Here is a 26,818-nt window from a genome sequence, read left to right as displayed (position 1 = left end):
GGTTCTCTTGGGGACTGGCAGGATCCAGAACAGCCCTAAGAAACTCAGCAGCAGAAATTATTGATTCTTCACTTTGATACTCTGCCACAAATGTGTCCCTAACTCTGTCCTGTGGCTGGACTTCGCCTCATGCTGCCCAGGACCTAATTGTCTCCAGAATACCCAAGAGAATCTGATCAGGCCAGCTACTCTTTGAGAGCTGACCTATCAGTTTTCTGTATATGGGTCTGTTGCCCACTCTTGGTCTGGTTAACTGAGGCCTGAGTAGAGTCCTGCTGTCTGAATGGGAGATCCTTCTACTTAGATGGGGCCAGCATACATCATGATTGGCATTTCTGTGTACCTAGCAGCTTCCCATATCTAGACCTTGAAGTTTTGATATCAGATGATCTTGTGTAATAGACATGGCTAAACAGTGTGGGACAGTCAGGAGTTTTTTAGGAACATTGGCTTGGGGGTTGGACAGAGCTGCATTCTAACCTTGGCTGTGCCAAATACTTGCCAAGTGATCTACGGAATATGCTAGGGAACATCTCTAAAATGGTTTCTTCATTCCTAAAATGTCGGGGGTGCCTATTATTGGTGATGTTGAGAAGCACAGTGTCTGGTACATAATAGGAGGCTGTTGCACTAATACAGGTGAAAGTTGATATTTGTCTAGACTAGGGTGGGAACAAGGGGGATGGAAAAAATAGAATGATTAGGAAAATATTTAGGCCTGTGAACAAGAGTGATACTTTTTTTTTTTTTTTTTTTTTGATATGGAGTCTCATTCTGTCGCCCAAGCTGGAGTGCAGTGGCACGACCTCGGCTCACTGCAACCTCCGACTCCCTGGTTTGAGCGATTCTCCTGCCTCAGCCTCCCGAGTAGCTGGGATTACAGGCATGCACCACCACATCGGGCTAATTTTTGTATTTTTAGTAGAGACAGGGTGTCTCCATGTTGGCCAGGATGGTCTCGATCTCCTGGCCTCGTGATCTGCCCGCCTTGGCCTCCCACAGTGCTGAGATTACAGGCATGAGCAACCGTGCCTGGCCACAGGAGTGATACTTTAATGAAAGGAGTATGAGGAAAGGAAAAAGCAAGAATGAGTCCCAGGTTTCTTGTTGTCCAGTTTGGTGAATGGAAGTGATGTAGGGAATGTAAGATGAAAAACAGGTTATCAGGAGAAAAGGACATGCTGAGAAAGATGTTGAATTTGAGTTTCTGTGGGATATCTGAATAGAGGTGTTTGATGGGCAGACAAGCTGTACAGTCTCATGCACAGTTAAAGAACTGGGTTGGAGAAAAAGGCTCAGCAGTCATCAGCTTGTGGATTACAGTTGATGTCATAGGAAATGTCAGAGTTTCCAAGGGGCATATGTAGACTGAGAAGAAACTAAGTCATCAGTCTTTCAGGGATGTTGGGAAAAGAGGAAGCCACAATAGTGTATGATTTTAAAAAGTTGCGGGGGGAGTAAGAAAACGAAGAGCCAATGGCAGCTCAAGAACTAATTGAGTGTTTCAGGAAGGAGCTTGTGGTTAGTGGCATTAACCTGCTGTGAGTTGATTTAAGATGTGACTGTAACATCATGGATTTAAATAAAGAAGGTGGCCTCTGGGTAGAGTCTTAAGGGCAAAAGCCAGGTAGAGTGAGTTGAGTAGTGATTTGAAGGTGAAGAAACAGAAAATTTGACTGGATAATCTTTGAAGAAATTTGATTGGAGGGGTAGGCAGGAAGCGGCAGAAACTGGAGAAGATGTAGGAGTCAGAGGGCCAAAGGAAGCTTTTGATTTTGTTTGGTTTTGTTTGGATATTTGGGTATTTTTCAGATGTAAGAAATTTGAGCATATTTCATTGCTCGTGGTGAGAAGCCAGTAGAGACATTCATGGGTAGATGACAATACAAGGTCATCCCAAGAAGCAAGAGGTGAGGGGGACCGGAGCACAGTCAGAAGGGACACCATTTTCCTTGCACCAGGGAGAATGATAGAGAAAGTTAAGGGGATTCTGTCAAGGCTTCTCTTTGTTTTGAGAAAAAGGAATGAGAGTCATGTGCTGAGGGTAATGGGGAAGGTGGCAAGGTCAAAGGTAGAAGAGAGATTTAATTGAGATGGACTGCAAGACAGTGAGCCCAAGGCTCAAGTCTCCAGTAAATGAGGGAGAGTGGCAGGTTGCTAGATGGCAGTGAAGGAAAGGTGTACAGTTTACTGCTGCTAAATGACATGGCCTCAGAGAAATAAGTTTTTACATGGAGATGGTAAAGTAATGTTCTCCATGTAGCATCAAGGAACAATGAGATGTGGGAAAATAAGCAGTCCCCCTTTGAGAAGATGGCCGAGAACTGGGACCCTTGAAAGAGCCACGTTGCTGTTAAGATGAGGTGATATATTATATCAATATCAGCACAATTAAATACAGTTTCTTCCCAAATAATATTTTGTGCTTTTTTAATTTAAATTTTTTATAGCAGCAGATTGTTATTTTAAAAAAGGACCACATTCTTTTTGAAATGTATTTTAGACTGTTTCACTTAGACCCGTGAAAATATGTAAAATTTTGAATAGCAAAGTCAGAATCAAGTGAATTCACCACTTAATATTGATCGTTATACTTTCTTTTGATGTATAGGCATGTAAAGTTGAAGATCTGGGCAAAGTGGATTTTGAAGATGAAATTAAGAAAAGATTTAAAATGGTGTATGTGCCAAATTGGTTCTCAGTAGACTTAAAAACAGGGGTAAGTTAGCAATTGATACTTGTATGATTTGGGATTATTGAAGATTTTCATTATAGCTTATAATTACTATTAGTTACAGAGTCCTGTGTTTTTAGGTGTGAAAGAAAAAAAAATTGTGTTAAAACTTAAAATGCAAAACGGAATAAAAAAGAAAAAAACAAAATTAAAAATATTTATATTAAAAAAGAAAAAAATTAAAAAGTTACAAAATGCCTTTGGTATCCCAGGAAACTAAATTGTGTCGTTGCATTGAATCACACAAAACACATTTTGGTTCCTGAATTTATGACTTAGCACTTTAGTCAAATAGTACAAATAAATGAAGGTTTAGAGACTTGTTTGGAGAATATATTCAAATGGAATGCCACTAAGTTTTTTCTTTTGATAGATGTTAACTATTACTTTGGATGAAAGTGATTGTTTTGCTGCCTGGGTTTCTGCAAAAGATGCTGGTTTCAGCAGCCCTGATGGGTCAGATCCAAAATGTGAGTTTAAGTGTCCTTCATTTTTTTCCTCCCTTCTAAAGAGAAGATGAATATGAGCTGTTTTTTGCTAAGTACTTATCTTTGTAAAAGTTCTCTATATTTTGTTGACTGTGTCCTAAAAATATGGTATGTACAAATGCCTAATGTATACAAATCATTTTAGTAATTTCATATGGAAATAGCCCTTTAAAGAATCTGATTTTCGGCCGGGCGCAGTGGCTCACACCTGTAATCCCAGCACTTTGGGAGGCCGAGGTGGGTGGATCACGAGGTCAGGGGATCGAGACCATCCTGGCTAACATGGTGAAACCCCATCTCTACTGAAAATACAAAAAATTAGCCGGGCGTGGTGGCGGGTGCCTGTAGTCCCAGCTACTCGGGAGGCTGAGGCAGGAGAATGGCGTGAACCCGGGAGGCAGAGCTTGCAGTGAGCTGAGAGTGCGCCACTGCGCTCCAGCCTGGGTGACAGAGCGAGACTGTATCTCAAAAAAAAAAAAAAAAAAAAAGAATCTGATTCTCATTTTTGTTTTTAAATAATAGCTATATCTGAACAACCAAGTAGAATATCTCTTTGCTCCATAGCATCATTGCTTTAAACAGTCTAAGATAAAATTTTAAGGGAATTGGCAAAATGACTAAAGTCTTTATTTTAGACATCATTCGCATTGGGTTAAGAATTTAACATCAGAATATGTACAAATTTACAATTTTTATTCTATTTTTAGGTTAAAGCCAATTAACTTGCTTTTCCATTTTATCTCTTTTTAATTAACTTTTTTGCAGTGAATTTAGGAGGACTTTTACTCCAAGCACTCCTGGAATATTGGCCTAGAACACATGTGAATCCAATGGATGAAGAGGAAAATGAAGTAAACCATGGTTAGTTTTTATATTCAGATAGTTGCATAAAAAGTTAGAGGTACTTAAAAGGTACTTACTAAAAGGTACTTGCTTAAACCGTTAGCTAAAATATTTGTGGTGTGCTCAGTTTATTGTCCTCTCTTCCACATCTCAAAGTAGGAACATCCATCCAGTCTTAACTGAGACTGAGATTCCAAAAGAGCAGAACACCTTATGATATGGCTTTTAGTGAGATTGCTCAAGATAAATAAATACCCTATATTTATATTCAGATGACTTTTGTCTTAAAATGAGGCACCTTAACAGACTTATTTCCAAAATATCTTCAAGGTAGCTCTGATCTTTTGGATTAACTTCCAAAGCTAGGTAGCTGGCTGCATCAGAAAGCCAGGTTTGTCATTGCATAGTCACTCTTCATGTTGGGCTGAAATGTTGGTATTTCCTAGTCTCATGGCCTACCTGATTTTGACTCTGTTTCAAAAAAAAAATTCAAATTCCAACTCAGAAGTGACAGGGCATATGCTCAAGCATGTGTAAAGAATTAGTGTCACTGAGGACATCTGAAACGTGTGTGCCATAGGCAGTGGCAGTAACATTCCCTGAGCAGCAGAGGAGAACATGTTTTGAATATATGCATTTGGCTCAGTTTGATCAAAGGAAGGGGAAACAAGAACTTAGAATTTCACATCCTCATGTGTAACCTACAGCTGGTTGAGGAATCATTGAGTCTCATCGACTGAGGCTTACTCTGCTGAAGATTCTCTGCTGGCCACCAGGAGTGAGCAACAATGGCGAGTACCTCCTGCCAGGGACTTTGTTCTGGCTGTCAGATTCACCCATAATGATATGTGGAATTTAAATCTCTCACATGAGGATAACATGCTTCCTTGAAAACCAGTCTTCTGATGTTCTTGTCAGAGAGAGGGTGCCGTTGCCCCACCCATGGTGGCTTTTCTTTTACATCACCTGACACACTTTGATCCCTGTCAGAATTGTACAGTAGACTTTGAGCCAAAGAAACTGATGGAAAAATCTTTCCACAGAGGGTCAAGAAAGCTAGGTTCTGGGGTGGGCTCTGCTGCTTAACAGCTATGTTGCTGTGGGCAAATCATTTCCAGTTAGATGGGATACTCTCAGCGACCCAAATAAGCAATAAGAATTAAGTTATCAAAACAGTGGTATAGTCATGCACCCTTTGGATCTAGGCTTTGGGTGAGGAGTATAAAGAAGACATCACCAGAAATCACGTCATCCTTAACATCAGACTGCATGGGAAAGGCAGGGCAGGGCATGGCTACCTCCTCATCCAGAGCTCAGACCACAGCACCTGCAGCATACTCAGTGGACACTCTGGAGTTGTTCAGATGGTGCTTGGTGAGCAGCTCTACTATTCAGGGGCCCTTACCAAGTTTCAGGCGGGGGTACTAGAGACACATGGGTATGGTCCCTGTCCTTCAGGAGCTGATGTTCTGGTATGGCAGAGCGTTACTTATGGAAAGCATTCTGAGATAGAAGGGTGCTAGGAGAGAGGTTCCACAAATGCCATAGGATTTCAGGGGGTCAGATGCTTCCAGTTTGATGAGGAAAGTGTCATGAATGAATTGGCACTTGAGTTGGTATCACCTGTGCTGGGTCAAAAGTTTATGAAGAAAGCAGAATGGAGCTAGGCGTGGTGGCTCACACCTGTAATCCCAGTGCTTTGGGAGGCCTCTAATATTTGTTGACAGTGATTTTGACGTCTGTGCTTGTTGGGTTATTTACTACTTGATGGCTTATGTTTAGGCTGCCCTGCCAAGCAGCCTTGAAACCAGGAGTTTGAAACCATGCTGGGCAGTATAGCAAGACCCTGTCCCTACAAGAAATGTAAACAATTAGCCAGGTGTGGTGGTGTGTGCCTATAGTTCCAGCTATTCAGGAGGCTGAGGTGGGAGGATCACTTGAGCCAGGGGAGGTTGAGGCTGCAATGATCTGTGATCACGCCACTGCACTCCAGCCTGGGCAACAGAATGAGACCCTGTCTCAGAAAAAACAGCAGTGGAAAGGAAATCTGCAGAGAACAATAAAAGCAAAATTGTGGACTCCTTGAGGATTTTTTCACAAATGCTTCTGTCTTTAGTTATGGTTGCCATTAAATGTAATTTTTTTTTCCTCAAGAAATTTTTCTGAGCTTGTTCTACAAAAAAACAAAAACAAAAACAAAAAAACCCTAGATCATCGTTTATATACAGGCTGTCCTAGACTTCCTTGTGGCTGAAGTAGCTAGTTATGTTTTTGTTCTGAATCTCAAACATTAATCTCTTTTATTAAAATCCTCTAAAATACAGTCATTTTTTTTCATGAAATATACCACAAGTTGCTGTGTTTCTTATTTTCAGAAATTTAACTTGTTTTTAACCTTTATTTCTAACTCTGGTGGACTTAGAGGACATTTGAATTTAATCTTGCAATGTTTGAAGCTTGTGGGAGTAAAATGTTTAGAATCTGTGTTTTTAGCACTAACTTTGATATTAACACCACCTGCATCTTTTCCTAGTAAATGGGGAGCAGGAGAACCGAGTGCAGAAGGGAAATGGATATTTTCAAGTGCCCCCCCACACACCCGTGATCTTTGGTGAAGCTGGAGGTCGCACACTGTTCAGGTATGGGTAAAAAAGACCAGAGGTTCTGCCTGAGAAGGTATCCCATTTGCTAAGAAGTGTCGACTCAAACTCAGTATTTCGATATTAGAAATAGTTTATTATTAAATTCTAGGGATGCCAGGGATTGGAAGCATCCCATGTCCATGAGATAGTGAAATGTCTGCTGCTGTTAGACCACATTCTAATTGGGAGGAGAAACTCTCGTGTTAGAATCAGGTAGAATACTTTGCCTTGAAGCAGCTTCTCTATTCGTTTCTGTAGGAAATTCTCACTTTCCTTCACTTTGCCCGTGTGACTGCAAGGGTCAAGCAACAGATGATACCACTAGAATTCCCTGCCCACAGAAGAGCTTCAGAGTACATTACATTACTTTCCTTAGGCTGGTCCAGCCAAGATGAGCTGGGCTGCTCCTGGGAACTGTTGAGGCTGACACTGACACTGCCTGGGGTGCCAGACAGTTATGTGTGGGGCCCTTCAGGGAAGGGCTGGACTGATTCACCTCCAAGTTGCCAGCAAGGTCCTGGTAGAGCCGGGGTAGAGCTTACTAGTCTATAGGTGCCAGAAGAAAGAAAGAATAAGACATGCTTGTCTTATTCTTGAGTGCAGGATTATCTATCTTTCTGATAGTTTCCTGAGTGGTTACCAGAAATATTTTGACTTCCACTGCCTGTGAAAGTCTCTGCCATGCACTGTGGCGCTAGCTGGGGACCTTTACTGAGTGCTTTGCTTGCACCCAGGTTTCCTATCGTCACCCAAGGACTCCAAGAAGCAGCTGTAGTGTATGCCTGGCCTTGGAATCTGGGGGCCTGATTTTAGGGCCTGCTTTCCCTTTTAGCTGAGTGAGTCATTCTTCCAGGCTGTACTTTATTTCCTCAGCTGTCAAGTGGGGGTTATCCTACATGAAAACCATGAGGGTTCCTCCCGCTAATATTTGTTGACAGTGATTTTGACATCTGTGCTTGTTGGGTTACTTACTACTTGATGGTTTATGTTTAGGCTGCTCTGCCGAGATTCCGGTGGTGAGACTGAGTCTATGCTTCTTAATGAAACAGTGCCACAATGGGTAATTGACATCACTGTGGATGTAAGTATCCTCCACTCCCACTTTGCTCTTTTATTTTTTTGCAACTCATGAAATTAAGAACTGCTTTAGACATTATAATTTTAAACCTTAATAAAACTAGACTCCCAAGTGGAATCCCCATCTGCTTCCTTGCAATTCCAAAGTTGCAGAAATAGTACTGGTAATTATTTATATATCTAGCTTTGTTGGTTTTTAATTATAAAAATAATATATGCTTATTCAATAAAATAATAAATGAATGAAGCTCTCATCTCTTCCCCAAGCATTCATTCTTGCCCATTCACTCCCTATCCTTCCTCCCAGAAGTAACAACTATTAATAAATTAATACATAGTCTTCGGTACTTTTTTTCTTTGCATACAAGCATATATTATTTGTGTACATAGATGTGTCTACAGTTCATTTTATATTGTACAAAATCTCTTATACTGTTCTGCAACTTTTTTTTCACCTAAAAAAATGTATCCTGGACATCTTTTCATGTCTGTACATGTGAATCATTCCTTTTTAATGACTGTGTAAGATTCTACTATATAAATGTACCATAATTTATTTAATCAGTCCCCTATTAATGGACATTTAGGTTGTTTCCAATGTTTTCTATTACAAACAGTGCTGCAGTGAACATCCTTGTACATATATCTTTGTGTGCTTTTTAGGATAAATTCCTAGAAGTGGAATTGCTGGATCCAAGGGTATGCACACTTTAAATTTTGATAGATACTGCCAAATTGCCTGCCACAAAGGCTGTAGTAGTTTACATTCTCACCAACAGTGTATGAGTGCCCATTTCCCCACACCTGCACCAACACTGGATACTTTTGATCTTTGCTAAAAAAATAGGCAAATAGTATCTCATTATTTTTATGTGGATTAAAAACAAATTAATAGTGAGGTTAAGCATCTTTTCATATTGACCATTTGTTTTTCTTCTGTGAATTACCTGTTTGTATTCTTTACCCATTTTTCTATTGGGTCGTTTTTCTTACTGATTTGTGGGGTGGTTGTTTATATTGAATATTAACCCTTTAACTATTATCTGTGTCTCTCAATTAAATTTTCACTTTGTTCCTTTTGCCAGGTGAAAAGTTTTACTTTTTATATAATCAAATTGATCCTTGATGACTCTTAGTTTCATGTCTTGTTTAGGTATTTCCTACTCCAAAGTAACAAAAATATTCTCCTATATTCTCTTCTAGTTCTTTTATGATAATTATGTCTAGCTCTCTAACCTATTAGAATTTAGTCTTCTGTTTGGTGTGAAGTAGGATTCTGACTTTTTCCAAAGGGACAGCTAGTGTGCAAGCACAATTTATTGAAAATCTGTCCTTTTTCCACTAATCTGGGATGCTATGTTTATCATGTCCTAAATTTCTGTATACACATGGGTCTGTTTCTGGACTCTCTTATGTACTGTTGATCTATTTTGTATCTTTCTAAAGCCATATGAAAAGGAATTTAATCTTTAGAACCTTCAGAAACTTTATTTTCTGTCCTGGATATACCTCTAAGACTTAAAGCCATTGTGACACCTGATGGATATTCCATGGTCTTCTCTATGCCCGAGCACCCCCATAAGCCACTAATTTCTTTGAGTGTGAAACTCACCTGGGACGCATTGCTGACTTTAGCCCTGTGGCTTATTCTTGAGAGGAGACATCCAGACAGGATGTGACATGGAGGCTTGGAGGGGATTAATACCCTGAGAAACGATGACCACGTAATTTTATGCTTCATCTAAGAATGTGGTTTACTTCATGGTAGACATCTGGGTTCTTGGCTGAAGTTTCCACTCTTTCTTAACACCTCAGACCTCACTCTGATGTCAGAGGGAAAGAAAATGGGAGGACTTTGATTGGCCTTTTCAGCTGGATGATGGGCCTCACCAGCACAGAATGTGTGGCTTTGCTCAAAGGTGAATGCTGTGTGTTTCTCTCAAGACACTTAGTTTTTGTTTGGGCCTTTAGGTATCAGCTCCAATATTTTAATGTAGAATTGAGATTTTGGTTTGTATAGCTTAAAAAATTAAAGTTTGTTTCCCTTTAATACCTTGTACTGTTATCTAAGAAGAGCCATGCTACAATTTCATATTACCTCTAATGTTACATATATTTTTCTGATGAATTTTCTCGAAGGCTGACTTAGGTAATTTGATAGCTTACTATACATTTCATAGAAAGTCACTTTTAATTGTAAGATAATTATTACTTGCAAGTCATGTTTTCCTATTGACATTATTTTCATTTATCAACTAATAGAAACTATTATACCTTTTTAACTTTTACTGTTTCAGAAAAATATGCCCAAATTCAACAAAATTCCTTTCTACCTCCAACCTCATGCATCTTCAGGAGCAAAAACCTTAAAAAAGTAAGTAAATATATGGTTTCTTGATCTAATTAACTACTAGAGAGAATTCCTTTTCCTTACGATTGCTTTTATAGCAAAGGAAGCAAATACCAGATCTAAGGCTGATTTTATAATATTCAAAGTTTATACAATTAAACCACTTACCAGGTACCAACTTTGGCCGACTACAGGTATTCAAAAATAAATAAGGCCAGGTACAGTGGCTCACACCCATAATCCCAACACTTTGGGAGGGTGAGGTGGGAGGATTAACTGAGGCCAGGAGTTTGAGACCAGCCTGAGCAACATAGTGAGACCCCCGTCTCTACAAAAGATTTAAGTAAAACAATTAGCTGGGCATGGGAGCACACGCTTGTAGTCCAGGCTAGCCAGGAGGCTAAGGCAGGAGGATCATCAGAAGTTTGAGGCTGCAGTGAGCAAAGATCATGCTACTGCACTCCAGCTTGGGCAACAAAGAGAGACCCTGTCTCTAAGAAAAAAATGATAAATAAAACACACATTTTGTCTGTTGCCTTAATTCACAGTTTAGGACCCAACCTGTATATAATCGTTGCTTTTATGGATACTTAAGGAATAATGAGAGTGAGAGAAATAAATGAGCTTTTGGCTGGAGCTTCCCAGAAAGGCTTCTTGAAGGACATGGAATTTGAGTTGGACATGTAATGATTGGTAGAACTTCAAAAGATAGATATTCCAAGTCCAGGACACAGTGTGATCAGGGATGTGGAAGTGGGAGCATGCATAAGATAGTGGAAAGTAACGTGAGGACCCATGCACCTGCAGCATGGGATGCAGGGGCAGCAGGGGGATATTAGGAGGTAAATTGGAAAGGCGGTTAAAGGTTTTGTTGATGTTGGATTTGAATGCCAAGCCATAGAGCGTGCAGTGACTAAACACCAGAAACTTTTGAGCCAGTGTGGGATATGGTCCAGGGAAACCCAAGAGAATAATTTTAGTAGTGTAGTAATGGGATGCTAAACTATGAATAATATGTATATTCTAGCAAATAAAATAAAAAAATTTTTAAACCTTTTTATTACAGAGATTTCCAAACTTATATAGAAAGAAGCTAGTGAGCCCCTATCGTCCCATCAGATAGCTTCAGTAATTATCAATACCTTGCTAAACATTTTGCTTCACCTATACCTCTGCCTGCCCTCCCACCCACCTCTCTCTGCACACACACACACACACACAATTATTTTAAAGTGAGTGCTAGACATCACTTCAGATAGATTTAACAACTGAAGTTCAAATGATTTTCAGAGCATAAGCCTTAGTTTTTTGGTGTAATAGTTATTGACTGTTATCAGAGATACAGAAGTAGGGTGTTGATGAGTCTGGTTTGGGACATACAGAGTTTGAGGTGCCTATAGGACATCCAACTGAAGATACCCAACCAGCTGTTGGGTTTGTGGTTTAGAACAGAAGGTTGAGACTCAAGGTCTAGACTCAGGCATTGTCTGCTCACAGGTGCTAGTTGAAGGCATGGCAGTGGGGAGGAGAGAGCGCCCAGGGAAAATTGAGCACTAAGGGTGTCAGACCCTGGTAATAAGCACTGGGAGCTGCCTGCCTTTCCAGAATTATTTAGTTTGCCCGGGTTCTGGGAAAGTATTCAAGGGAATAAAACCCAGAAGGCTACTATGTATGTATATGTAAGTGTTTTTGTTTGTTTTTCTGAGATGGAGTCTCGCTCTGTCACCCAGGCTAGAGTGCAGTGGCGTGATCTTGGCTCACTGCAGCCTCTGCACCCTGAGTAGCTGGAATTACAGGCATGCACCACCATGCCCAGCTAATTTTTTGTATTTTAGTAGAGACAGGGTTTCACCATGTTGGTTAGCCAGGCTGGTCTTGAACTCCTGATCTGAAGTGATCCATCTGCCTTGGGCCACCCAAAGTGCTGGGATTATAGGTGTGAGCCACCACGCCTGGCCTGTATATGTAAGTTTTAAGAACAGTATTAATCTCATTTAGTTGTACATAAACTGTATCTTAGAAGGACACTGTAGAAAATCTTTTGGCAGCTCTAAAAATGGATTAAGGTAATGACTAAAAACATTTATTGGTTTATTTTTCATCTTTATAAAATGTTTGCATCAAAGAAAAATAATATGGAAGAAATAATATCGAGTGATTTCCCTGATGTCACAATATGCCATTGCTTTTTTACAGAGATAGACTCTCTGCTAGTGACATGCTCCAAGTCCGAAAAGTTATGGAACATGTTTATGAAAAAATTATCAACTTGGATAATGAGTCTCAAACCACTAGCTCTTCTAATAATGAAAAACCAGGAGAACAGGAAAAAGAAGAAGATATTGCTGTGTTGGCAGAGGAGAAAATTGAACTTTTGTGCCAGGACCAGGTAAGTGGACTTGAGGACGTACAGCCCCAATTTTTCCAGTGCGGGTGCTCATAGTTACATGCCTTTGGGTGGGGGGCTTCTAGTTTTAGAGGGGCTCTAAGGAGCCCTGGGCCTCTCCCACCTAAAGCTCACCCTAAAGCTCCTCTTTACTGCTGGGGAGATTTTCAGAGAAGGGATACATAGGCAAATGTGGATATGTTGGTAGCTTTTTTTTCTGACAAGGCACATGGTCTTCTTGATTTGCAAAGCAGCATATGCCATGTTAGTTTATGATTTAGAGTGAAGGTGTGTGGAGAAATGGCAGAACTGTTTTTTAAATCAAGATGCCCTCAAAACGTATCCTCAGAGGAATGGCTGAAAGATGGCCTGGTGTTTCTGGCATAGTCACAAAAGATGTACATCTCACTAAGCTCAATTTCATTCCCGCATGCATGGAAGCCGTGACAGCAAGAATTGGATACCAGGCATAGGGGAGGAGTGAGCAAGCTGGATCACCTGATGAGAGTCCCTGAGTTAATGATAAAGGTTTTAGATATTAGAGACTTTGAAATTTTTAAATTTAATTTTCGCTATTCAGGTTTTGGATCCAAATATGGACCTTCGAACAGTGAAACACTTCATATGGAAGAGCGGTGGAGACCTCACCCTCCATTACCGTCAGAAGTCCACGTGAAGGGTGGGCTAATGCTCCTGGGTATTCATTTATGACCTTCCTCTGTGGCCCCAAGAGTAGTCCCAGGGAGCCCACTGAGCCCCAACGGGAGCAAGACTTCTAACGGCTGATTTGGTATGGACCGAGATTATCTTTCAATTGAAGTGACTAATCGAGATGTAATATAGAAACCAGTCTCCATGTGTAGATTAAGCTGTCCCCAGGGAAGCAGAGTGCAAGAGCAGAAGAGCCCCAAGCAGACTATGCCTTTCGAGATGTACAGAAGACTGACAACAGGCCAGTGCAGACTTTGCTTCCTCCTTTTGTTTCAAAGGACCTTATCTGTCCGTTAGCACTTGTCAGAGACACCTCGGTCGGGCCACAACTGTCTGTTTCACCTTCAAACCCACACACTCTGTAGCTTTTCTAAAAGAGTATATTCCATTCATGCAATAGATATGAAGGCTTTTTCCAAGTTTGTCATATAAAAAAATCAAATTGTTTTCACCGTTTAAGACAGTTATTTTTAATGGGAATTTGCTGTTGCACAATTTGAGAACCAGCCCATTTCGTAATAAAAGATTAATGTTGGGCTTGTTTTTAATATTGCATCTCAGATGTGTTCTTGTAGGAAGATCTGTTGAAATTCCAGGTGCTGGATCATAGCACTTGGACTGCTGGGCCAGAGTTTGTGCAGCCCGTGCCTAGCGATGCTGCACCTCCCATGATGTCCTGGCTTTGTGGCAACCCCAGGGAGGTGCAGCCGTTTCACTCCTTCCTCCACTGTGTCCAGTTTTATTTAAACAAAGCGAGCTGAGACCACAGGTTCTTGCTGTGGATGAGCAGCATGACACCATCAAAACTTAAGACCATGATGAAATTTCAGTTTCATTCAAATGTTACCTAAAATTTATGGTTATCAGAATAAAGGGAGATCATAGTGAGTTAATTTGATATTCATATCCTGGAAGTATACATATTTGTTTTTCCAAAGTTTTATATGCAGGTTTTTGTTGTACCTGTATCCAGATCTTTTCACTGTTCTAACAATCTAACACTTTCATAGAATCATTTGGATCTTGTATAGAATGTAACTTATTGGGGATAAACACTTCAACTTTTGGCAGAAAATACTTTGGATTCTCCCCAAGGTCATTTGTATTCAGAGTAAATCAATGGTCCACCGCCATAAAACTGTAAGACAAGCCTCCTGTATGAAGCCAGAAGCACAAGTGCCTTCAGAGGGCAGTTGATTCCAGTCCAGTTGCCTCCCTAGCTTGTGTGTGGCCTGCCTCCACCATAGCAGGGACTAGGGAGGGAGGCAGGGAAGGTTTTTTTCTTTTCTACATCTTCACAGGTTCGGCTGGTGGCAGCTGATAGGCCTAAGTCCATACCTTACTATTTAAGATACTCTGATCGCACAACTGCAGAGACAGGGTTCCCTCACTGCTAGTCAGCTTCCTTTGGAAACTGGACAGGCCATTGTCACCTGCACTTTGAAGAAGTGAGCAAAGACGTGGCCACATTTCTAATAAGTTGAAATGGTCTTTCTCCCTTCCTCAGAGAGCAACCAGCTTCTTTTTCTTAAAAGTCCTTTCTATCTGTTGGATACAACAGTGCGCTTTTGGTGCACATTTTTTAGCAATAGTTGTGAATTAATGGCAAAAAAAAAAAAAAAAAATTATTTACCAGCCCTCAGTTGTGTTTGCCCGAGGGGCCTTTGAGCAAAGAAATGGGTTTTGCTGGGTCATTTTGCCCTGTGTGCTAAGCCTTGGGTGGCTGCATTCCCCTCCTGTCATCGATCTGACCCCCAGCATGATTGTATTTCTTTCCCCTCCAGTCAAACCGTAATACAGTTTCCAGAAAATCTGAGTCTGCAATGACAAAAGGGTAAAAATCTGTATTTCACAGTTGTATAGAATAAAGGCTTTAGTTAAAATATTTCAAAGTGTAGTACACATTTATTTTCATTTGTTATTTTCTTTCATAGCAGATTACAGAGAAAGAAAGAAACCTCTGGTTTCATGTTCTCCCTGGAAATATTAGCATTGATACCCATTTTATCCTCCAACTTATGGGGGAAGGGAAAGTAAAAGTGAGGGAGGGAAGAGCCAGAACCTTCGGGTGAGGGCAGCTTTGGGTCAGACTGCCAGACTACAGAGTTAAGGGAAGCTGGCCCCAGAAGAGTCCTGTGGCAATTCTGTTCTACTTCCTGCATTCCTGCAGACTTGACATTGGGCTCCCAGACGATCCAGGACACAGTGCCTCCCTGTTATGCACACATATCAGCTGCTCTGGTAGGCTTGACAAGGGTTTGCTTTAAATGAAGGGTTTGCTGATTTGGGACCCTCCCTCCATATAGTTGGTCTATGCCCCCCAGAGCAGACATTCCTTGTCCTGCATACCTGACACAGCTTGTGAGTTCCCTGCATGTACACCAGCATTACAAATGATCCTGTAAAGGTGAGACTTTCAACTAGGCACAGGCTAGATGATGAGGCCAGAGGCAGCTTTCATAGTAATTAGCAATGTGGGAAGTGAGGGTCCAGTCAACACAGCAGAGGACTTCAGGTGATGAGGGGCCGTCTCCAGATGGAGTGCAGGGCCTAACCTAGCCTTAACCTCCAAAGGCACCTGGGGTGGGAAGAACAGCTTCCTCCCCTACAACAGGAAAGAACAAAAGGGTCTTTACTTACTCTTAATCTATTCCCCTAATTCCCCCTTGGGGTTGGGAACCGTGCGTGGATAGACCTAGTCAGGTAGACTGGCTTTGAGAAATTGCTTAGGGTGTTGAACTTAAATTTGTGACTTTTATTCACTATTGGGGCTGGGTAGATGCCTTGTATATTTAGAAGAGATCACTGTTTAAGTTTGGGAGCTAACAGGAGTTGCCACTGGCGATACAGGTCTGTGGCATGTAGGCCCTGAGGAGGAAGAAATATTGTGGTCTGGGCACAAATGGGTCTCTGCTGAGGGGCCTAGAATTTCCAACCGGGGGCAAGTACACTGCCTCTCTCTCCCTCCTGTGACTAGCATGGTGACCAGCCTGAGCCAAGTGTAGCATTGTAGCCTAGGGACAAGGACACATGACAGAGGACTCAGTGTTTGAGACTTGAAAGGGGGTGGTCCCAGGGCTCCAGGGTCCCTTCCAGTACAGATGGGGTGGCCTGAGCTGTGCAGGAAGAATCAAAGCGACCAGGCTAACACTGGACAGCAACCCCTTCCTTTCTCACCTCATCTTCACATTGGATTATGACCAGACCCTGCTGCCTCCTGGGCAGCCCCAGTGACCAGAGCAGGACCAAGCACTGGACCTGAGGGCACACGGCCAAAAGATATCCTCCCACAAGGCCCATGGCCCCCTCTCACCACCCACTGAGGCCTCATGCCCCACCAAAGCAGCAAAGAATCCCTCCTCTCCTACCCCAGCTCCTATAAAACAATTTGGGGTGCTGCTCCCAGCCCTCTGCTACCCCAGAAAGACTTGCTTGAAACCCCCAAAGCCAGGACTATCAGGCAGGATAAATGCTGGGAGGTTACCTCTTGGACACTAGAAGTAGAGTCTGAGTGGACACAGAAGCCCCCTGCCAGCAGAAGTCCCTGCACATCACTTGGAGCTACAGCCTAGAAAGCTGAACACATAGGGCTGGGATCAGGCACAGGGCTAGAATCAGCATGGAGCTGACTGCATAGTGCAGCCTGGGCTGCCTGCCCACATCTGGGCCTCATGAAATGTCATCAGGGGCCTTGTCACAGCCCAGGGTATTATTCTGTAGTAGAGATCTGGGCCTGGCTGGCCAGCCCCTCAGCCTCCGTCCCAATATCTAGGCCCTCTGTGCTTGCTGGTTCCTCCTCAGCCTGAGCTTCAAGCAGCTCGGCGGACAGCCCATCTTCTGGTGAGGCTGCAGAGGTGAGACTGTCAGGAAGAGTCAGCTGAGGCAGGTGGTCCGCCTGGGCTTGGGCACCTGGGCTGTCCAGGAAGGAGACCTCAAACTCTGACCCAGACCATGTAGCCTCACCTGCAACACAGAAGATCAGGCTGAGGAGGTCTGCAAGAACCTAGGGCCATGGTTTTAGGGCCAGTAACCCCACTGACCGCCCCCCATTGCCACTCCAGGTTTGATGGGGGATTGGAGATGGAGTGTACAAATGCCTTGGTGTGGCTGTATCAACCCGATGGCCCACTTCTGCCCAGCTGAGGAATTGAGGGCAGCCTTCCCAACAACCCGGGGTCCTTCCCAGAGGACTTCGGAAGGTGATGGCCACTCACCACCCCGCTTGTGAGAACTGCTGCTGGAGCAGATGTCCTCTGGCCCTGAGGTTGAGACAGCTGTGGTGGTCAGTTCTGTGGAAGAGGGCAGACTGGGCCACACACTGGCATTGCTGTTGTCCAAGAGGGAAATTCCCGACACGTCCAGGAAACCTAGGGGAGGGTGGTGCAGTTATTTGCCACCAAGAAACCCTGACTACTGGAAAGCAGCACCCTGGGCTCACCTTGCCTAGGGCATCTGGCCCAGCCTGTGAGACTGTAATCTCCTCAGCCCCTGGTGATACCCCTCACCCAACCTCAAAGAGGTTCCCACACTGCCTGTTTCTGAGGAAAGAAAGGGGCCTGGAGTTGGTCATCATGGGAATAGCACAGTGGCAGTGGGCCTAGACTCTGCTCTGTCTCCAATTTGCTGTGTGACCTGAAGGAGGCCACCTCTCTTCTCTGGACTACAGACTCCCCATCTGTATACTAGATTGGATGATATGCAACTATTAAATATCCTGGTGTACATGAGATATGAGGGGTCAGCAGGGCCTGGGGAAAGTTTTGACATAGCTGCCAAAGTCCAGCCCCAAGCCTGGGGCCCACTCCTCTCCAGGGCCTGCCCAGTACCTGGGTCCATAACTCGCTGCACTGGAGGTGGGGGCTGAAGAGGAGTCTCCATTAAATGGGGAAGTCCATCAGGGTCTGGAGCACTGTGGCTGGGACTCCCAGGCCCAGGAAGGGGATCCTCCATGGAGGAGCCAGGTGCCTGCAGCAGGGCCTAGGAAAGAAGAAATGGGAAGGGGACAATCAGGACAGTGCCTCAAGGTGAAGAATTTTGCAGTCCAACCTAACCACCAGTCCCCACTTGTCCCAGGAGCACTGCTCTGCCTGAAGGAAGGAAATGCCCTTAATAAGCCACCCCTTCTTCTATTGGTGATAGGAAGTCAGGCCTGAGGGGCCTGGCCTGGCCTCCCTGCAGTGTTGGCACTGAGAGGGAGCACTCTTTGCACTCAGACAAGGAATCCCAGGTGCCCACCTGGCCCCGACACATTCCCTTTGCCCCATCAATGACTCATTAGAAGAGAGGGGCTTCCTTGAATTCAGGCATACCTGGAGAACATCCTTGAATACTCCCTGGCCTAGACCCTAGGCACCAGCCCAGTGCCCAAAGGTGCTCTCAGAGGACCCACTCATCAGCTGTGAAGGCAGGGCCAGCACTTCCCTGCAGACTTGGCCAGACAACCATCCCAACTGTGGCTCTGAAGGCCTAGCCCTTTGTCCAGTTTTGCCACAACTCACAGGCACAGCAAGCACCCATCTCTGAGCCTCAGTTTCCCACTCATGAAATGAAGATGACAACTGGTGCTTCACCTCCACCCTCACTTCTAGACCCAAGGGGCAGGAAGGCCAAAAGTGAGTTTCACTGCTCCAGGCATGGCCTGCCTGCTCCCACTGGGTCCCAGAAGTAGATGGGCCTCTCAGATCACAAAGGCCCCACAGGCCCCTGGTGAGGGTTGCTGCTGGCTCCCCAAGGGCAGCCTCTAGAGTCTTCTGTCTTCCCAGTTGGCAGATTCTCCCCACATACCTCCATGTAGTCACTCTGCCTGGAACCTGTCTCCAGGGAAGGAGAGTCCTCGGGGGTGGGTCCAGGTGGTAGGGCATCAGGTGGTGGGGCATCAGGTGGTGGGGCACCAGGTGGTGAAGCAGAAGGTGGTGGGGTACCAGGTGGCTGCTTGTGGTAGCTGGGGGGCTGAGTTGGGATCCGGTGTAGATACCCATAGCCAATGCCACATCCCAGACTGCCGAAGGCCAGAAACATTCAATCCAGGGGCTTGTCCCACGGCGCTCCCTACCTTTGCTATCCCCACCTACTACCAGCAATAAGGGGGCCTGAAATACTGGTCAGCCTCAGGATCCCTGGGCCCAGGGCCCAACCCTCCTCCATCTCCACCATAGAACTCTGAGGTCCATGCCCAATGGTCAGGCCCCACCCACCTGGCCCTGCAGCCCTCCAACCCCACGAAGTACCTGCCCTCTCCACCCCAGGCTGCGTTGGGAGTTACAGTCACCTCCCGGCAGGAGTCTGACTTGGAGTTATACACCATCAGCTTCAAGGGCTTCCCCTCATGAGACTCGATGAGCGTAAAGAAGTCCTCGGACTGTGAGAAATGCATAGCACCTGAGGCCTGCTTCCAGGGCTAAAGCCTCAACAAAACCAGACACTTCTCATGGACAGCACCCTTCTCTTCACACCACATCCAGAGGGTCTGGGGAGGGGCAAGTTGCAGGTTCCTCACCTCCTGGAGAATCTGGTCCGAACCAACCACATAGTCTGTGTAGGGGCGCAGGCCGGCAAGGGCAGCAGGTGAAGATGGTTCCACATCCTGGGGAAAGAACCGCAAACCACTGGCCATGCTACTAGAGGTGGGGTTAGGGGATGGGAAAGGGCAGGGGGAACTGCCTCTTGAGGTAGTGAGTGGGACACTTGTCCTCTGTCCCTAAGCAGGGCTTCAAGCCCATACTCCCTCATTTCACCCCTCCATTCCCCTACCTCCCCCAGGTCTACAGCCTGTCCAGCAGAGGGCAGTACCATGATAAGGCTCAGCACCAGGCTCTGGAATCTGACCCAGGGCTCAACCCCTGGCTCCAGCTGCCCAGCTATATGACTGTAAACACATTATTGAACCTCTCCTAGCCTCAGTTTCCCCACAATTAAAAGTAAGATACACAGTACCTAATGATAGGGTTACTGAGAAAAATAAATATACGAAAAGAATAAAAGCACACCTTGGCTACAGGAGCACCTACTACATTGCTGCTTCTGCTGCAGGCATGTGGCTAAAGACTCCTAGGGGTTGGAGGTGAGGGCAATGAGCAAAACTGGGTACAAATAAGGATTCCTTTCTCCCTTGGAAAGTTCCACCACTCCCAATCTCCCAGTCTCCCTGGGAAATGCAAAGGAATTTGCATCATCAGTCCCCTTTCCCTCATGGGCAGATTAAGGCAGGCTGTGAAAGTTGAGAAACTTGGCCAGGCTCTCCCAAGAAGTCAGTGAGAAAAATAAGTGGCTAGAAAACAAACCAGCCAACTTCTAGTTCAGAGCACCCTTCTTCCACCAGGCTACAGGACTGAGCATTCAAGAACTTAGATGCCATCAATGGGCACAGGTGTTGGGTGTGCATGTGTGTCTGTGGACAGACTAACATCTATGACAGCTTGGTCACTGAGGTTAAGATATCGATTAATCATATAACAATATACCAGAAAAAACAGTATATTTACAGTCACGTTGCTTAATGACAGGGATATATTCTGAGAAATGCATTGTTAGTTGACTTCATTGTTGTGCAAACATCATAGAGTGAACTTAACCTACACATAGCCTACTACACACCTGGAGTATATGCTATGGCCTATTGCTTCTAGGCTACAAACCTGCACAGCATGTTACTATACTGAGGTACTGTAGGCAACTGTAACACAATTAAGTATCTGTGTGTCTAAACATTCAGGCATAGAACAGGTACAGTAAAAATATGGTATTATAATCTTATAGGACCACTATTGTATATGCAGTCCATGGTTGACTGAAACGTTGTCATGCAACACATGGTTGTGTGTGTGTGTGTGTGCGCGTGTGCACACACACACGGAGAGACACAGAGAATAATAAAAGCAGCAGCATTCCAGCAGTCCAACCACCATTCCAGTAGATGATATTTCTACCTTTCAAATTAAGTAACCTAGGTATAGAAGGTAAGAAAGTACCCAAAGTCATGGCTAACAGGAAGCAAGGTACACTGTTCATGTAGTAATGAGCTGCCCTCTCTGGGACACTGGAACGAGACCACATCCTGCCCTCAGTCTTCCCTGGCCACTGCTCCAAGGCTCCTGCTCCACTCCTGCGTGTCCCACCCTCACACCCCGCCCACACCCAGACCTGCCCCAGTAAACTCATCCTGCCGACACACCCTGCCCTGCCATACCCCACACTCACCAGCACATGCCACACCTGCTCACTGGCCCTGCGGAAGCTGCAGAAGCGCACGCTGGCACCCAGTAGGCCCTGGCCGCCCCACATGTTGCTGGGCACCACCTCCACCTCGCGCACCCTCATGGTCTTCATATTGAACACCTCCAGCTTCACGGGCTTCTCCACATTGGCTTTCAGTAGTGCCTTCAGGGTGTCATTCTCCTTGTTCTGTGGGGGCAGTGGGGCTGACTCCAAGGCCACCTCATGCCCAGGCTAGGACCCTCAGACAAGTGTGGGCCTGAGATGGGGCAAGGGCCTTAGTGGGCAGCAGCCCTCAGCAGGGTCACTGTGGGGATGGGCCAAGGTAGTGGATGGGCCAGGTTCACAGACCAGGGTTGAGCCTGCAGCCACTGGGACCCCCACCTTCCCCAAGCACTGCCAAACCTTCCTCAGCCTGCCAGAAAAAACAAAGCAAGCAAAAAGCCTCCCGGATCCACAGCATTCCAGTGCTGCCCCACTCTGAACTGCCCCTTGGCCAGGGCCCTCATATCCCTCATGCCCCAGGAGGCAGGCCCCTTGGGCCCTGTGGCCACCTCCAAGAGGCCATATGTCCTCTGTCCACCCCAGAGAGCTCAGAAGCTAAGCATTGGGCATGGCCCCAGTCAGGCTCTGAGTACAGCCCTGGAAGAAGGGGAGACAGGGCTGGGACTCCCTTTAGAAAAAAAGGGAGGGAAGGGTAGACTGGGGCCCCCTGTGGGACAGATGGAGACACACAAACACACATAAGCAAGCAAAGCAGAGGCAGGTTGGGGAACTCACCAGCCTCGAGTGCCCAATGGTGATGATGAAGTCAAAGTAGGGCTCCAGGCCTGCCTGCTGGGCTGGGGAGTTCTCCTGCACCTGTCCCACAGCAAAGGCCACAGTCACTGTGCCAACCCTGGGACTCTCCAAGTAGCCCTCTCCCCCATTTCAGGAACCATCAGCACTCCCAGTGTGCCAGCCAGAACACATGTCTGGCATGAACTGTTCTGGACATTCTCAAGGTTCACTCCATGGCCTCTTGCTACCTTCCTGGGCACAAATTTTCCTCTTAGGAAAATGACTCCTTCCTGATTATGATCCACAGATGCTTTCAGAAATGGCTCACAGCCCAGGACATCCTTAGGGGCTCCCAGGAGGCAATATGGAGACAGGCTGGCCCAGGCCTGTGGGAATGCTGCTCCAGAGGGCTGGGTTAGGGTTGGCCAGAAAGCCAAAAGGGTTTACCAGAAAGGTTTAGACTGGACAAGAAGGGAGGGCCCTGATGTGCAGTGGAAGTGGGCAGGCCTCGGGAAAGATACACCCAGGGCTGTACCCAGAAAGAGGAGTGGGAAAGGCAGCTTGCAGCCAGATCCCAGCTTGCACCCCAGCCTCTGGGGTGGGAGACCCAGGCTCAGTCCAGCAGGTAATGAAAGCCACTGGCAGAGAAGCAGACCCCAGGGGTAGAACTGGGCCTGAGCCAGGGAGCCCAGTGAGTGGGCAGTGCCAATCCCCACAGCCTGGCTCTGGACTGAGGAGCCCCCTAGTGGCTCAGCTGCCCTACCAGCCTCATAGTGTAGCCTCCATGCCTGTGCAGGACACCTCCTCCAGGAAGCATTCCCATTCCCAGGGTGCTCCCTGCCCCTCCCTAAACTCCCCACCTCACTGCTGCCTCCAAAAGCACAACAACCAGGCTTTGCAGGCTGTGGCAGAAATCCATCCCAAAAGCCCCATATACAGAGCCTGGCTTAAACAATGCAGACTTTGTCCCAAGGCCCTAGACCCGAAGATGGGCCCACACCCTCAGGTCTTTGGCTGCGGGCATTTGATGACCTGTTGGCGTAGACACTGGCCAGACCCAGCCCAGAGGGCACAGGACCTAGGCTCTTGCTGCCTCCTCATGGGAAAGGCCCCGTGGCTCCTGCTACACACCAGCCCCTCCAGTTTTGGATTCCCCAACCTGAAGGAGAGCTCATGAAGACTAGGCTGAGAACAAACTGCTGAGATCAAGGCCAGTTTGCCCCTGGAATTAGGATTCCCTTCTGGCAGCATCACCAACTGAGCCCCTCCTTATCACCTCCAGAAGCTGCCATGGCTTCCAAAGGGAGTGAGTGTGGCCCAGAAATCAGATCTGGCCCTAGTTGGCCTGGCCCAGTAGGCAAGCTGCTCCCAGGCCCCGCTGCAGGGGAGCTCTGGGCCCTGCCCTCTAACCCTTGGGGTGAGGGGATCTTTCGAAAACCACAGGACAGACAGTTATTCAGGAACAGCTTGGGGACAGTGCCCCTCCCTAATCAGGGCCACTTCCAAATCACTCCACGTCAGGTGCCTGCCTACTCCCCTCCCCACTCCCCAGTATTGCATGTCAGCTGCTCTCCATCATGAATGAGGTCCAGAGGCTCAGGCCCCAGGCCTGGCCTCCTTGACCCACCCAGTACTTCCACCACCCTCTCCTGTGGCTTTGTCCTCTGCTTGGCTACACTCCACTTCTCTCACCTGGGGCCTCATCACCACTCACTATGGCTCTGCAGCTGAAATAATCTATGTTGCTGTCCACTGTACTGCTCCCCCTGCAGAAACCACTGCCTGCCATCCAGCTCCCTCAGGGGCTCCCATCACAGCCTGCCCCACAGCCCTATAGTGCTGCTTTTCCTCATGCTCCCACCCTATCTTTCCCAATCAGGGAATCTAATGGAACTCACAGTGATCACAGCTTACACTTACTAAGGGCTGGTTGGCTGAGTGCCAGGGGATGGCACCACCTCACCTGCTTTATGTATCATTTAACCTTTTTAATAACCTCAAATGACAGATGAGACCAAGTACTCAGTAATTCAGTAATTTGACCCCAGGAAATCCAACCCAGAGCCCTCCCCCTAACCACTGCCCTCTCCTAACAGCTGTTTCCTGGTGAATCTGCCACTACTCTAAGCTCGCTGAGGGCAGCGACTTCTCCAAAGTATTGGGCACACAGCGAGGTGCCAATATTTCTAGAATGCAGCACAGCTGTTCTTCAATGTTGTTAAATGTAAGTAGGTCATGCCACGCCTCCATTTAAAACCTCCTGATGGTTCTACATCTCAGAATAAAATCTTAAATCTTCAGGACAACAGGCAAGGTCCTACACGGTCTGCTCTGGTCTCCTCCTCACACTGGCCACACCACCCAAGCACACCAGCCTCACCTGGCATTTCCTTAAACACACAAGCACAACCTACCTCGGGGCCTCTGCACAAGCTGGTCCTTCTGCCTGGAATACTACTATTCCCCTAAATATCTGTATTGTCCACTCTTTACTTCCTTCAGAAGCATCTGTTCTAATGTGACTTGAGAAGAGGCCCTTCTTGACCACTCTATCAAAAACAGCACCCACTCACCATTCTGTATCCTCTTAACCTGCTTTATTTTTATCACGGGTAATTACCACCTACCATGTATTTTTTCATTTCCCTTCTTTCCCTACCATCATCCAAATGTCAGCTCCAGAACAGGGACCATGTTTGTTCTGTTCACTTTTATTTCTAGAGCCTTAGAATTCTGCCTGCCAGAGTAGGAGCTCAAAACTATGTTTTTGTGACTGACAACCTCTGATCCCTGGTCCCTCTCCGATTTGGCCCTCTCCATCTTCGGCAGGCCCCTCCCGTCTTCGAAGCTCCCATCATCGCCCCACCCCTCCTCTTGCCAATATCCTGAGTTCGTTTGCCTTTAATCAAACCTGTTGGAAGACGCTCCTGGCTGGATGCATTACACTGTCCACGCTTGCTATTTGGTGTCTCACCATAAGAAAGCCCATTCCCAAGCACAAATCCTGTCAACTCTGGGTTCTCCAAGCCAGCCTGGTTTTCACGTTAAGAAACTTTTAGCCCTCTCATGTGGTTAGCTGGCAACAGACCCTACCTTCAAAACACACAAACCGACAAACTTGCCTGTCTCCACTCATCTCTGCATCCAGCTGCCTTTCACTGGGGAAAGGGAGGAGCAGGGACGCCTCTTTCCTGCAGCGCTCCGGGGTCAGAGGCCCCCAGCCCCTCTCACCTACATTATAGCCCTTCCCTCACCGCAGGCACAAATCTCCATCCGGCTGCGGGCCCCTCTCCTCACCGTCACAGCACACTCCGTTCTAGGAACCCCACTCCGTCTCCACTTTCCGGAAGCCTGCTCGCCCAGACCTCCATGTAGCGGCATTTAAAGGCTGGGACACTCCCCAGCTGCAAACGCTCTCCTCGAGGATTCTGCAGCACTCTCCCGGCCCTCCCGCTCCCCACTATCCCGTGGCTGGTTGCACCGGTCCTCTACCCTCGGAAGCCCTTACGACCCTACGACCGGCAGGACGCGCGCCGACGGGCTCCCCCGCAGCTGCGTCCACTCGGTTACCCCGGCCCCCGGGACTGTCCTCGGCGTGGCTGACTCTCTTCCCAGGCCCAGCACAGAGAGCGGCCCGCGGCAGGCGAGCGTAAACGTGTGCTAAGTGCACGAGTGCTTCCCGACTGGTAGTGGTGCATTCTTCATCCGGGAGGAGCGCCATTCCCGGCGGCCGGACCACGAAAACGCTCCGCTTCCGGCACTGCTGGCACTTGGGGCGGGCGCTGGGCCCGACCGCGGCCGCAGACTAGCCAGGGTCCGGGAGTCCCGCGAGGCCGCCTCTCCCAGGCGGCTCCCACCGGGCAGGGGGCACCGCCCGCCACCCAGGCGGAAACACTCGGGCCGGGACCCCGCCGCAGTCGCCAGCCAGCCGGCGACCGGACGCCCGGGCGCGGGGTTGCGGGCGCCTCGCCAAGGTCACCGGCGCCGCGGCGGCAACTCACCCCGTGGAGGTGGAAGCCCTCGGCGCCGCCTGCGGGCTGCTCAGCGCTGACGCCCAGGCCCATGGCAGCGGCTCCGCTCGGCACCCAGGTCCAGTCCCGCTGCGCCTACCCGGACCGACCCGGCGCCAGTAGCACCGACTCGCTCTCTCGGCGCTCGATTCCTGCGCCTTGTGACGTGGGGCGTTTTGTTCCTCCCACTCCAGACACTGACGCTCCTAGCAACCGGCTAGCAGCTCGGTTTCCAAGGGCTGTAACGCCTTCAACCGCCCGCCGCGATAGAGTGCCCACGACTGCCTCGGGAATCCCGCTCTGCACCGCCCCACCAGACCTGGACTCGGAGCCGCGAGCGGCCTGAGATGAGCAGCAATGACTCCTCCCTTATGGTGCGTGGCCCGGGCGCTGTCCGACCGCTCCCTCGTGACTCCCCGCCCCTGACCCAGAGACCTCGTGCCCTGCTACTCTCCTGCCACTTTTCGCTGTCCTCAGTTATATCAGGCGGTCCTGCCTTTTCTTGCCCCACTCTCCCTAGCAAGGGCGTCTTCTCCGGTGGCTTCTGCGCACCCTGAGCCCCAAATTAGCATCCCCGGTTCTTGAT

The 26,818-nt window shown here is 47.1% G+C and overlaps 3 protein-coding genes across 34 annotated transcripts in view; 2 read left to right on the top strand and 1 right to left on the bottom strand.

Annotated features, from left to right (window-relative positions):
- The window catches only part of WDR48 (WD repeat domain 48), a 43,871-nt gene extending 28,755 nt beyond the window's left edge, over positions 1-15,116 (top strand). For 2 of the 4 annotated variants that reach the window (XM_054550278.2, XM_063721560.1), the window contains 8 exons: positions 2,612-2,719; positions 3,108-3,204; positions 3,988-4,083; positions 6,599-6,704; positions 7,701-7,788; positions 10,082-10,158; positions 12,331-12,523; positions 13,101-15,116. In XM_054550278.2, the coding sequence (XP_054406253.1) occupies positions 2,612-2,719; positions 3,108-3,204; positions 3,988-4,083; positions 6,599-6,704; positions 7,701-7,788; positions 10,082-10,158; positions 12,331-12,523; positions 13,101-13,196 (861 nt within the window). In that variant the 3' untranslated portion in view covers positions 13,197-15,116. 4 annotated transcript variants of the gene reach the window in all.
- Positions 15,117-26,603, bottom strand: GORASP1 (golgi reassembly stacking protein 1). 13 transcript variants are annotated; one of them, XR_002914339.3, is made up of 10 exons: positions 26,224-26,393; positions 22,223-22,303; positions 21,428-21,631; positions 19,728-19,814; positions 19,459-19,589; positions 19,016-19,229; positions 18,058-18,208; positions 17,446-17,598; positions 16,716-17,194; positions 15,117-15,836 (listed from the first exon to the last, which is right to left on the bottom strand). XR_002914339.3 is itself a non-coding variant. In XM_024244285.3 (9 exons), exons 1-9 carry the CDS (start codon positions 26,284-26,286, stop codon positions 16,941-16,943), a joined length of 1,338 nt encoding a protein of 445 aa, XP_024100053.2. In that variant the 5' UTR covers positions 26,287-26,603; the 3' UTR covers positions 15,117-16,940. The 13 variants fall into 13 exon arrangements, 8 of the variants coding, with proteins under 8 accessions (XP_024100053.2, XP_054408256.2, XP_063578202.1 ...); XR_010139216.1 differs by having other exon boundaries at positions 16,716-16,807; positions 26,224-26,383; XR_010139214.1 differs by having other exon boundaries at positions 19,016-19,180; positions 19,500-19,589; positions 26,224-26,383.
- Positions 26,425-26,818, top strand: part of TTC21A (tetratricopeptide repeat domain 21A) — a 31,107-nt gene continuing 30,713 nt past the window's right edge. For 14 of the 17 annotated variants that reach the window (XM_024244284.3, XM_063722122.1, XM_063722123.1 and 11 more), the window contains exon 1: positions 26,470-26,606. In XM_024244284.3, the coding sequence (XP_024100052.2) occupies positions 26,580-26,606 (27 nt within the window). In that variant the 5' untranslated portion in view covers positions 26,470-26,579. Of the gene's footprint in view, positions 26,607-26,818 lie in introns of all 17 variants that reach the window. The other 3 variants (XM_063722129.1, XM_063722127.1, XM_024244283.3) reach the window with 2 other exon arrangements.

This window comes from Pongo abelii, chromosome 2 (assembly GCF_028885655.2).
Source record: "Pongo abelii isolate AG06213 chromosome 2, NHGRI_mPonAbe1-v2.0_pri, whole genome shotgun sequence".
In the NCBI taxonomy this organism is placed as follows: domain Eukaryota; kingdom Metazoa; phylum Chordata; class Mammalia; order Primates; family Hominidae; genus Pongo; species Pongo abelii.
This window is presented reverse-complemented; position numbering and strand designations above follow the sequence as displayed.

Coding starts and splice junctions, on each gene's coding strand:
- GORASP1 (XM_024244285.3), bottom strand. CDS start 26,286: ATGGGCCTGGGCGTCAGCGCTGAGCAGCCCGCAGGCGGCGCCGAGGGC. Junction 21,632..22,222: donor CCATTGGGCACTCGAGGCTG/GTGAGTTCCCCA, acceptor CTGCCCCCACAG/AACAAGGAGAATGACACCCT. Junction 17,599..18,057: donor GCAGCGAGTTATGGACCCAG/GTACTGGGCAGG, acceptor ACCCTCCCCTAG/GTTTCCTGGACGTGTCGGGA.